Below are 13019 nucleotides of genomic sequence, written 5' to 3' on the forward strand. Positions count from 1 at the left end.
AGTGTAGTGGAATAGGAGTCATGTGATTGCTGCTCTCCTTTAGCATAATGGTAGTGTTTGGTTTCCCCCTAGATCCTTGGACTAACTAGTCTCATGTTCTTTTCCACCCAGTGATGGACGAGTTCAATCTTAAGGGTGGACCTTAAATGCCATCATATCATGGTTGGTTACTCCCACAAGTTTTGTGCCACTATCATTCCAGAACATATTACAAGCAGATCACCACTGTAGACTGCCAGGTCTATAGCTTCAATGGTGGTTACCTTTCTCCTATGGTAGCATGTGGAGTACTCCCAGCACCATAAACACTAGCCAGTAGAAATGAGGACTCCAGGGAGTCACCAGGTCAACTTCTTTGTGTTCAATTAGTTGAATAGGTGTTGTCTTTAGCAGTGGGAACTTGCCATTAATTTGTAGAGTGTAACCAATGGCTTGGGTGGTTTGGGAGTTCCCGTGGGACCCTTTGGGGCCAATAACTTAATTAGAGATAACCCTTCCCTGGAACTAGAGCTTTCTTTGGTAATAAGAGATATCTAGCTGTGGCTACATCTCCCTGTTATTCCATTTCGATCCCCTTCATACATGTATATAATTTAGGAAGCTTCCACTATACTGGGTTTCCATATGGCCTCTCAAATGGCCTGTACTTTTAGTTGTTGTTGTCTGTATTCCTTCTTTCACACCTCTTCCCTCCCCATCCACGTTTAATCCTCCAACTCCATGCCCCCCTCCTCCAATCCATCCACAAGCATCTGTTCAATTTTTCTTTCCTAGGACGATCCATGCCTCCTCCCTAGAACCTTACTCTATACCTAACCTCTGTGTTTATATAGATTTCTTATGGAAGACTCAAAAGCTAACATCCACAGCTGAGTACATATGACTAGTCATGTCTACATAACTTATTTTTCCTTTCTGTGTCTGGGTTACCTCATTTGCCATTATTTTTTTTTCTAGCTCCATCCATTTACCTGAAAATTAAGTAATTTTTTTTCAAAACAGCTGAGTAAATGTTCCCTTGGGTCAACATACCATATTTTCTTTAACCATTCATCTGTGAACATTCTAATCAACAAACATTAAATAAAAGTTTTGTTTCAGAATTCTTAGCATTTAGGAAAATGAGTAAAGGAGAAAATATCTAAGGACAAATAGTAGAAGGCCTAAATGTCACAGTTTGCTTTAAAATACCAGTGCGGGGTACGGAATCCTTTCAAGAGACTCCTTATCACGCCTGGAGAAGGTGGGTTTCCGGGGAGTTAGCGTGAGCAGGAATCACACAAATTTCTCCCTTATTAACCAGACGGAAGGAGTGAGGTCTGAAAAGGAACCAGATTTTTTTTTCCCACAGAAAGAAGGCTATTAATAGCTCATCTTGGTTCCTGAACTTCAACTGGAGTTGCAATAGCCCAAAACGATTCTTTTTCTAATCACACTGGACAAACGAAAGCAGGAGAAGGACGCGGTGGGAGAAGCCAAGGAGGATTCCAGAAAAAGATCTTAAGCAATGAACATTTTTGCTGTTCATGAATCATAATTATCAGCCCGGAGACTCTTGTGGATACACAGAAATAAATGAAAGACAAAATTAGGCTCTGTGTGTTTCAGAGTTGTTTTATGGGCTTAGCGAAATAAATCAACTTTAAAACAACACACTAATCCAGTATTTGGGGATTTTTTTTTTTAACAAAAAAAAAGTTGATCGCACAAGACTTGGAAAAATACTGTGGAGGTACTTTTTAGTACTTGGTTTTCATCCTCAAACCCTCAGTCTCTAGACAGCCTGAGATTGTTTACAAACAGTAGGGTATGGTCTTTGGATGATCTAAAGTCAGCCAAGTGTAGCTTTCTCTGTCCCTCGTCCACTCTGTCCTTCCAAGGGTGTGGCCCCAGTGAAAAAGTTCTGAGATGGTTCTGCTTCTATGACAAAGACGTTTTTCATTTGATCACACATAGAAGGGTTTAAAGACAGTGGCCAGATAATTTTTTTTTTTGAGCAGGGACACTTTCAAGAATGAAAGGAAGCTTTATGAACATTATAACCGGACAACATACATGGATACCAGTATAACAGCAAGGCTTAAAGCACAGGACTTAGGAACCAAACGTCAAAAGGTTAAAGCTCCTATTGTTCTTACCTTTAGGTTTAAGACTCATTTCCAAGAACCAGATTTGGGATATGAGTAACCGAGGGTCAACGAGAGGGGAGCCCTGATGGCTGTTTTGGGACTGTAAGTGTCTGTACAAATATTGTCAGTCTGCCTCCTTCTCTCCAGGCATTATTCTTCTGTCCATGCAACTAGGCTCTGTGTCTTACAGTTCTAAAATAACTCCCTGGGTGTTTGCAAACATGACTGTCTTCTAAGCCAAGTTGAGTCTCCTGTTCTTGCATCTGCTTGGTGCCTATTTAGAATAATATTATAGTCTTTAACACTGTTGTCAGATTTCTTCATCATTTCACATTGGCCTCTACGTAAGTGACTTAATTATCATTGCAGGTATCTATCAATGATGAAACCAATTTCCTCAACCCTAGATTGCATTATCACACTCGGTATAAAAAGAACGGCCTTTTACAATGAAAGTTTGTGCGTGCTTTCTCTCAGAGAATGTTGAATACATTGTTGAGTTTAAGGAATCCCCGTAAAGAAAGACTGTATACTATAAAAAAAAAAAAATGGGAAGGCATAGACAAGAGAGATCAAATGCTATTTAATACCAATCACAGCACATACCCAAGCTGGCTTCTTATAAAAAGGGGGCATTTACAATTTGCAGCTGGCTTTGGTTAATACCTTGGTAATTTACAAGGTTGAGGCATTTGGCTTTCTGGTTTAACTGGAAGCACAAAAGAAAATAGAATATCTCTTTATCAAATAGCCACTGAAGAGGTTCAAATGCTACAGAACTTTACATACAGTATGATTCACACACCCACACATACATGTAAACACATATATGTATTATATATGTTATATACATACATATATATGTTAAATACACCCCAATTCAAAAAGTTTTAATTTCACAGTTATTTATTTGGAGACAGCTATTAACAGAACAGACAAGATTACATGCTTTGAACATAAACAGTGATGGGAAAATTATTTTACAGAGAGATAATTCTAGGTCTTTCATCAATACTTTGAACTCATCAGTTACAAAGTAGCGCAATGATTTTCTAGATGGTCCAATATTCTCTTCTAATTGGAATATTGAATTAAACTTCTGTGAGCAACTACTTCCTAATGGCTCGGGAGATCTGAAATCCTCAAAAAAATGTTTTTTCTTTTTAATCTGCACTCAACATGAACTTCTTCAACACACATTGATGGCTTCTATGTGCCAAGGTCTTTTGTCATTTTCCAGATGCAGAACTGAACAAAAGAAGCTTTCTTCCCCCGTGGAGTTTATCTAGCAAGGGACAAGGTAGAAAGCACTACAGAAACAAGGGAATGACATTGATTGTGTCAGAAAGTGGCACAAGCGACGGAAAATAAGCGGGGGGGGGGGGGGGGGAGGGGCGGAGCTTCCAAGAGTGGGCCAGGGCAGAGGTAGATTCCTTTTAATGTAAGATTTCCAGGAGACCTCACGGAAGAGCACCATTTGAGAGGAAACGTCAGAGAGGAAAGGGACCAAAGGGTAAAGATAGCTGGGGTGCAGTGAACTAGACTATGGGGGGAGGGTGGCAATGGGGGGAGGTTTGGGAGGGGAACACCCACAAGGAAGGGGAGGGGGGAGGGTGATGTTTGTCCGGAAACCGGGAAAGGGAATAACACTTGAAATGTATATAAGAAATACTCAAGTTAATAAAAAAAAAAAAAAAAACAATAAGCAATGGCTGAAGGGGGAGAATTCTTAAATAAAGCTGCCTGCGAGGTGAAAAAAAAAAAAGATAGCTGGGGTGGGAGAGTAGAGTGTGGGCAAAGGCAAACTTAAGAGAAGGTTCCAAATTGAAGGAGCTTGCAGCCCCATAAAAACAACAATGCCAACCAACCAGAGCTTCCAGGGACTAAATCACTACCGAAAGACTATGCATGGACTGACCCAGGGCTCCAACTCCATAGGTAGCAGAGAATAGACTTGTTGGGGCACCAGTGGAAGGGGAAGCCCTTGGTCCTGCCAAGGTTGGACCCCCAATGCAGGGGAATATGGGGGGAACAGTAAGGGGAACGTATAGGGGGAATACCTGTATAGGGGAGGGAATGGGGGCTTATGGACAGGAAACCGGGAAGGGGAATAACGTTTGAAATGTAAGTGAAGAAATTATCTAATAAAAAATTTTTTAAAAAAGAGAGAAGTTTCCAGAATCGGAGAGGACTGTGTGAAGGCCAGTTGCCAAAGAGTAGTCTTCTGCAGAAGTCCAGTCGGTGATGAAGGAACTCTCACATTGCTCTTTATCCTGTTACATTCCTTGCAGCCCATTTCACCCTAATCCTTAGGATTTGGGGATTGTAATATGTACAGTAAGATTTCTTGGTATTTTTTCAGAATTTTCTTTTTGGCAAAGGGTATGATAATATCCACTCACTGAAGTGTCATTCAAAGGAGAAACAAGAACATTTATTCCAGTTCTGGAAATCGTGATATATTTAGGTGCTAGACACATGAAACAGTGCCTGGCTTATCTGTTGTTGGAAGGGAAAATGTTCTTTCTTGAGTATGTACGCATATAACTAGGTACATATAATATGGGCCTTTGGATTTTAAAATTTATTCCTAGCAAATGAAGAAACTGGCCTTAATCCAAATTGCACACAACTCTGTATATTGTGTACCCATTAGAAGTCAGGATTTGTGTAAGAATAGATGTTTCCTTCCAGGGGAAAGAAAACACCAAAGAAGGACGATTAAACCTCCAGTAACAAACCCTTCTGTCATGTGTATGAGACATAAAAATATAGGTAGGGTTATAAAATTATTATCTAGTTAGTCTATCTATTTATTATCTAGTCTTATCTTAGGCATCATAGATGCATGATCATAAGACATAGAGGCAGAGTTGAGTTTGAGGTCAACATTTGATACTTTCCAATAAATAACTTAATCTTGCCCTAAATGTTGACTTATAGAGAATCAGTAAAGATTTCATCAAATGATTAATATGGAATATGCCAGAAAACTATAAAAGTATATATTGATTGTCCTCTCCTTATTTCCTTCGAGCTTCTTAATCCGAAATTCAGCCAATTGCCACTTCCCATTAGGCTTCACCAGAAGGGCCATGAGTTTGGTTTCTTTGTCTGAATTTCCAAACCAATTAACCAAAGGACTCATTTATTCATTCAAGCAGTGCTTACTGAACACAAAGGGAGCCGAAAGGACACAGAGGTACCATTAAGCTTTTATTCTAAATCGCACTGCCTTGAATACTAAATTTAGATAAAATGTCCCCACAGCATCTAGCAGAAAGCCCAATATTAGGTATATTACAAAACAACCTCAAAAGTAGCATTATAAAAGGAGGACGTTTTGAGTAAACATTCTATTTTCGATTAAATTTTAAGTATAGATTTTATTTTCAATTAAAATTTAAGTATAGTTTGAATAGGAACAGCCCCCAGAAACTCATGTGATTGAATGCTTGGCCATAGGCAGTGGCACTTTTAGTGGGTGTGGCCTTGTTGGAGTAGGCGTGGCCTTGTTGGAGTGGGTGTGGCCCTGTTGGTGTAGGTATGGGCTTGTTGAAATAGGTTTGTCTCTAGGGAGTAGTTTTGAGGTCTCAAAAGCTCAACTTCCTGTCCCCTGCAGATGTAGAACTCTGGGTTCCTTCTCCAGCACCATGTCTGCCTGCAGGCTGCCATGCCTCCCACCATGATGATAATGGACCTCTAAAACTGTAAGTCACCCCAATTAAATAATTTCTTTTATTAATATAAGTTGTGCTTACAGATGGGAGCCTGGCATGGTTGTCCTCTGAGAGGCCCTACCAGGAGCTGACTGAGACAGAAGCAGACACTTATACCCAACCATTTGACTGAAGTCGGGACTTCTATAGTTGAATTAGGGGAAGGATTGAAGAAGCTGAAGGGGAGAATGACCCCATAGGAAGACCAGCAGTCTCAGACCCCGGGGAGCTCCCAGAGACGGAGCCACCAACCAGGAGCATACACGGTTCGATCCAAGGCCCCTGGCACATGTGTGGCAGACGTCTGCCTGGTCTGGCCTCAGTGGAAGATGATGTGCTTAATCCTCGAGAGAATTGAGGCCCCAGGGAAGGGAGAGGCCTGGTGAGGGTGGAGTACCCTTTAGGAGACAAGGGGGAGGACGAATGGGATAAGTAACTGGGAGGAGGGCATGACTGGAATATAAATAAATACTTTTTAAAAATCTTTTTAAAAAAAAAAAGTTGTCATGGTTCTGGTGTCTCTTCACAGTAATAAAACCCTAAGACAAATGAACATTTTAAAATGATGTTTCAAGTAGCAAATGCAAAAGCAGAGCGCTGTTGCTTATTAAATAAGAGAACTCTGCCTAGTGGGCAAGGACCCAAGGACATAGGAAGGTTGTATTTTACTGCTTTAGAAAGGTATGGTCAGGGGTTGTCCTGGAAGGTACCATGAAAATCATGGAGCTTAAAAAACTGTGACCATGGGGCTGGGGATTTAGTTCAGTGGTAGAGCGCTTACCTAGGAAGCGCAAGTCCCTGGGTTCGGTCCCCAGCTCCGAAAAAAAGAACCAAAAAAAAAAAAAAAAAAACTGTGACCATAAAACCAGGAAACAGATAAAGCCCCCCCCCCTTCTTAGTAGAAATAGAGTTCCATAACCAATGATCAAATGGAAACTCTACAAGTGCACCCAGACCCAAAGACACAAGGACTGATAGCAATGGAGTGAATAATTGAAAATTAATTTTATGTACAATAGAAAGAAACACTGGAAATGCTGGTGAAGACTGATTAAGATAAAATAGGGTTATCTGAGACATAATGAAATGTGTCACCTGTGTGATAAGAGTTTTCCCAAGAAGAGAAAATGGCGAATAGATCAGTAACATGTTCAAAGGCAACATGGCTCATGGTTTTCCAAGTCTGATGAAAGATCTAAAAGTAAAAATTCGAGAATATAAACCAGAGCAGACAATCACTAGTAAAAAAACTTTAAGGATTAAAAGCATATGGGAGATGGGCAAAGTCATACTTTCAAATGGGCAGCTAGTGTTGCTAGTGTATTTCTTAATATAAACAACATGATCCAGACGGCAGTTATTAAAAGCATTGAAAATTTGAAATCAATAAAAACCCGACATCACCCCCTTCCAAGACTGCTCTTAAAGCCAAAGACAAAACAATAACATCTCGGGGGCTAGAGAGACGACTAAGCTGTTAAGAATGCTCGCTGCTCTTCTAGAGGACTGAGGATGGGTCCCCTCATAATCACCTGCAGATAATTCCACCTCCAAGGGATCTAGTACCTCTTCGAGCCTTCACAACCACCTGTACACACACAGAGACATGCAAACAAATATGCACACGTACAAACATACAAATAAGCAAATGCATGATCATAAAAACAGAACCAACCAACCAAACAGTAGCAAACACAACTCTAAACGGAAGCAAGGAATCTCTAAAGCAGTGCATGCTAAAAGAATCGATTTCAGACACGATGAAAATGATCCCAGTTGACAAGATGAAAGTTCAGAAACAGAGAAGGGACATTGTTTTGAACAAAGGAAAATAAGTAAATAAAATTACATAGCCTTTACTGACCAAATCAAAATACAACAGATTTTCTTAGTTTAATATATGTATATTTGGGGGCTGGTGAAATGACTCGGCTAGTAAGGGCACATGCTGCCCAGCCTATTAATCCAGGTTCTAGCTCTAAGACCCACCTGGTGGATGGAGACAAATGACCTCCAGACAAGTCCTGTGCCACAGTGCACCCACACCCCAATACACAGACAAATAAACAAATAACTGTAATTAGATATCTTAAAGATTTAATTTTATTACTTTAACTGTGTGTGGATAACATATGGCAGATATGTGTTGGTGAGTACCTGTGCCCAGAGGACAGAGGGATCAGGGCTGGAGTTGCAAGTGCTTGTGAAGCCACCTGATGTGGGTTCGGAGAACCCTATTCAGATCCTTTGGAAAAGCAACGAGTAAGTGCCTTTAACCACTGAGCCATTTTTCTAGCCCTGAGTGTAGTTTAAAAATACATGTATTATTGTATTTTTAAAATACATGTTTCATCATTGTATGTGCATAAAGTATACATATGAAACATAGAGAACAGCACACAAGGTTAGCAAAATATCCAAAGTTCACTGAGTTGCTTTGCAGTGTGTACAATGTGCGAATTTCACAAGATATCTAATAATAAACTATGTTTTACACTCTATGACCTAACAACAGTGTCACATGTGTAGACTTAGATTTTTTTTAGAACTTACTTTTTTTTTCCTTTTTTTCTTTATTAACTTAGTATTTCTTATTTACATTTCGAATGTTATTCCCTTTCCCGGTTTCCGGGCCAACATCCCCCTAACCCCTCTTCCTCCCCTTGTATATGGGTGTTCCCCTCCCCATCCTCCCCCCATTGCCGCCCTCCCCCCAACAATCACGTTCACTGGGGGTTCAGTCTTAGCAGGACCAAGGGCTTCCCCTTCCACTGGTGCTCTTACTAGGCTATTCATTGCTACCTATGAGGTTGGAGCCCAGGGTCAGTCCATGTATAGTCTTTGGGTAGTGGCTTAGAGACCTACTTTTAATAAGCGTTCTTAAACACTTTGATCTCCCCCCTTCTAGCCCACTGTCCAAAGGTAAAGGAGAAAAGACAGTAAAGAGGACAAGGGGATGTGGACCTGTTTAGAAGTAGTTCTTTGGGGTGATTCAAATCTCCATTTGTCAGGATATGCAAAAGTCCAGTTCAGTAGTGTCAGGATAGCGAGCACGAATCTGCACTAGTGACATGATCCAGCAGAAACAGTCAGACCTCCGCTGAATTGTCACTAGTCAGTGGGAGCCATCAGAACCATCGGGGAGACCAGGAGAAGCTTTCTGCCTTGTCTCTCTCAATGAAGTGAAGATCAGTGAAGACCAGAAACCAAGAAAGCATCACAAGGCTAGCTATGGAAGCACCTGACACTATCCATCGGGTCCTTTCTATACTATCTCCAACATCACGTGTCCTTTCTCCAATGGGTCTTGCCTCAGCAACACACGACATGAGTCAGCCTCAACAAAACACCACGTAAATCTACATCACATGGCACAACCCAAAGCTTTCATTTTACACATGGCATTGCCATCGCTGCTAAGGAATGACACGAGCAGCCTATCAAGCTGCATTTAATTACGTCTCATAAAGTTTTAGGTAATACTTTCCTGTTGGGGTGCATTTGTCTCTCGCTATAGATGGCCTGAAAGCATCAGGTTTGACAGACTGGCTAGAATATCTGCGATTCCAGATTAGCAAGAGGAAACATAGTTGATGGAATGGGTGAAATTATACTTAGAAGTACTTGAATAATTTAAGGAAGGGTAGTAAGGAGTAAAGCATAAATGAATTAGAGGACAAATCAAGGAAGAGCTCTATAGGTAATATAACTGAATGATGGAGTATTCATAACAATTTCGATGCAGCAATTTTCCTTTGTCCACATAGAGAGGGCTCATCCCAAGACTCCAAAGCGAGCCTGAGATTGCACTGACGGCTGAACTCTGTACGTACAGTGTTTTACCTGTGCATAAATACCTGGGATACATTTCAATTCATAAATAGGTTTAAAAAAGCCAAAAATCCTCTGCAATATTAAGTACTTAACTTTTTGTTTTAAAAGGAAGTTGTTCATACAGTTTTTGAAACATATACACATTACAAACTTTAAAAAAACTTTTTATTGTTTCTTTGTGAATTTCACATCATGCATCTCCAATATTACCCATCTCCTAGTCTGCTCTCTACCTTTGTAACCACTCCCTCAAAGGAAAACAGTGGAATAAAACAAAAACAAACAAACAAACATCATCTCCTTGTGGGAGCTGCAGTGTGTCACAGAGTGTCACAGTGTAAACCCTTTTGTCCAAACAGCTCTACTTGAAAGTGATCATCGCAATGATGAGTCACTGGTCTGCATCAAGACCTCTGGCTTCTGCTTAAAAATGCACTAAAGATTGGTTACTTATCTTCCTGTTTTTATATGCTCTTACCTGGTGCTAGTTTTCTGTTTCCACGGGATCGTAGAAATACAAAACTGAAACTTTGTATCCTGTTTATAAACGCTCTCGCTCCCTGGTAGCTTTCTGTTTCCACAGAATTTTTTTTTCTTTTTTTTTTTTTCCAGAGCTCGGGACCGAACCCAGGCCTTGCGCTTGCTAGGCAAGCGCTCTACCACTGAGCTAATTCTCCAACCCCATTTCCACAGAATCTTAGAAAACTGAAACTCTGTGTCATATTAGAACATAAAGTTTTGAGTCAAAAGAGTTGCATGGTGAGACTGGATTGGAGGAAGGGTAGGGAGAAGGCAGTGGATTTCAGGGCCTTTCGATTTTTCTCCCCACTGTCAGGGAGATGGATGATGTCACAGCCAGCAGAGATCTAGTTCTTCACGGCCAGATGGTGCTTTCCCTTCCTTTACACACTTGAGTCACTTAAGAACATTTGCTGACTACACTGTATTTGGAAAACAGAAAAGCAGTGCCTGTCGCCCTTTCATTCTGCTATCAGTATCATTTTAAATATACATGCACGTGTATATAAGTCATTGTTATTTGGTATAGTCATCACATATGAAAAATACTAAGTTGGTTTTTCTTCCCTTTGAAGATTAAATAATTCTCTGTTGGCACTAAAACCTCTAAAATGTTTGCACAAAAGCTCAACAGCTACATGGAATCTGTCTCCTCTGGTTTGTTTCTATCTTTTAGTATAAACTATGTCAAATGTGCTTGTAAGGTACAATTCCCCGTATTTCAGGACATTTCTCCCGGTCCTTTAACTCAAAGCTTCTACCTTCTCATGACTACTGATATGCACTATTTGTTAATTTTTAATTATGATGAAATCAGCAACATAAAATACACTAGAGAGAGCCTAGAGAGAGAGCAGTGGTTAAGAACCCTCAACCTTTCACAACCACCTTAAGCTCCAGCTTCACAGTACCTAATGCCCTCCTCTCCTGGCCTCCACAGACATGTTCACTCAAGTGACCATAACCGTGTGTGTGTGTGTGTGTGTGTGTGTGTGTGTGTGTGTGTACTTGTGCATGCATACACACACACACACACACACACACACACACACACACACTTACTATTCCATACCTTTCTATTTGTGCTCTCCTTCCTGACTGAGAACACCCCCACCCCCACACACCTCTGTCATGATGCCTTCCCAGCATCATGGGCTATACTAAATGATAAACCAAAGCAAACCCATCTTAAGGTGCTTCTTTTCAGGTGTTTGGCCACAACAAGAAAAAAAAAGTAACTCATTTAGTGAGCACACATTTCATTATGAAAGCAATCACTCTCTGTGTAACGGTCAAAGTTATAGGCTTCACATTTGTCATAAATAGTATTAGCATTATACAGAGATCTCAGAAAGGTACATATGGGCAAATCATTAGCTAATAATACTAATTAACATTTAAGTTGATTCATGTGCATTGGAGCTGCAAATTTATGTATACCACAATTTAGATCAGCATATAATAATGCTTTTTCTTGTTCTATAACAGATCAAATCTTCATTACTTAATAACCTATACATAAGGAAGTGGAACAATATTAATGTAGCTTTTATTCTCCTGCACAATTGTTGTCTTGGAGGCTTACTGCCTTCATCTTTCAAGCTAGGCCTAGTCCTAAATGCTTCTAGCTTCTGAACAGTCTAATCTAGACCAAAATGCTTTCACCTCTGAGACTTGCTGCTGAATAAGTTCACGTTTCCTGTTCTTTCTGAGCTCTAGCTGGCTGGTCAACTCAGTGGTTCTGGCTCAAAACTCCTCTCCACACTAATTGATTCAGCCTAGCTTCTCTATCGGTCTCTCCTCAGTTACTCTGCTTGGCCTCATTCTCACGTTGATAATATGTTCCAATCTTTTCCCTCCTTCTCATTCTCTCTTCACCTGTGTATACCTTGTTCGTTCTCTGCAACCTGTCTCAGGACAACTGTCCCAGTAAAGCTGCCTGCCTCTCTCTGTCCTCTTCCTGCTTCTTCTCTTAAATAGCTCCCTTTCCTTCTGTCTTCTCGTCAGAGTTGGGCACATCCTATTCTGTCAGATCCTAATCTTTGATTTGTCACTTTATCTGACTCTCAATTAGACATCACATTCAAACATGGCTGCTTCCTTCTACAAACTAACTTTACCTGCAGTGTTTGGGATTAAAGGCATGTACTAAGGGCATGTCTGTTTTCCAGCCAGACTGATTAAAGGTGTATGCTAAGGCTGAACCACACCAAAACTAGAAACAGGCTTTTTCTTTTCTGTAAATGATACAGTGCCAGGGTTCCCAGTGTCATCAAATATCCTGCAACAGAACGGGATTGCTAAATTCACCCTTCAAATGGCAATCTAAGTAAGAGAGCAGACGATTTACAATTCAATCCTCTGAAAATGCTTCTTTATGCTCTCTCTATTTTTTTTATGTGTGTTTTTTGGAAGTTCCTGATAGGGGTGTAACTCATGTTAGCGTCCTGGGAAGAAGGGAGAGGCTGGCTTCGTACTAGTCCTTGGGCTTGCATTGACTAACCAGATCATGCGTTTCTGCCTTTCATTTGTAACATTGGAAATAGTTAAAACTCAACACAACATATTTATCTAAGAATACACACACTGACGGTTGATACCAGTGTGTACTGTCTAGTGTGTGTTTTTTGCTTGTGTCTAGTGATAATAAGTCCTTTTGCCTATTTCAGCCCCTTCAGGATCTCCTGCCCTCTTTCAGCATGCTTAGACTGATGCTACAGGCATCCCTCCTGACTATGTCCCCACAATTTCCTGTATAAGTCCCTGAATAGAATAGACAGACTTCTGTTACACCATAGCTCCTTCTTCTAGAAAAGAC

The 13019-nt window shown here is 40.5% G+C and overlaps 1 protein-coding gene across 1 annotated transcript in view; it reads left to right on the forward strand.

Annotated features, from left to right (window-relative positions):
- LOC148003666 (uncharacterized) overlaps positions 1-13019 on the forward strand; it is a 65799-nt gene that overhangs the window by 9607 nt on the left and 43173 nt on the right. The window contains exon 2 of the mRNA XM_087568152.1: positions 5752-5839. Coding sequence (XP_087424278.1) covers positions 5752-5839 — 88 coding nt within the window. The remainder of the gene's footprint in view (positions 1-5751; positions 5840-13019) is intronic.

The sequence above is a fragment of the Rattus norvegicus genome, chromosome 9 (genome assembly GCF_021556685.1).
Source record: "Rattus norvegicus strain SHRSP/BbbUtx chromosome 9, alternate assembly SHRSP_T2T, whole genome shotgun sequence".
NCBI classification, from domain to species: Eukaryota; Metazoa; Chordata; class Mammalia; order Rodentia; family Muridae; genus Rattus; species Rattus norvegicus.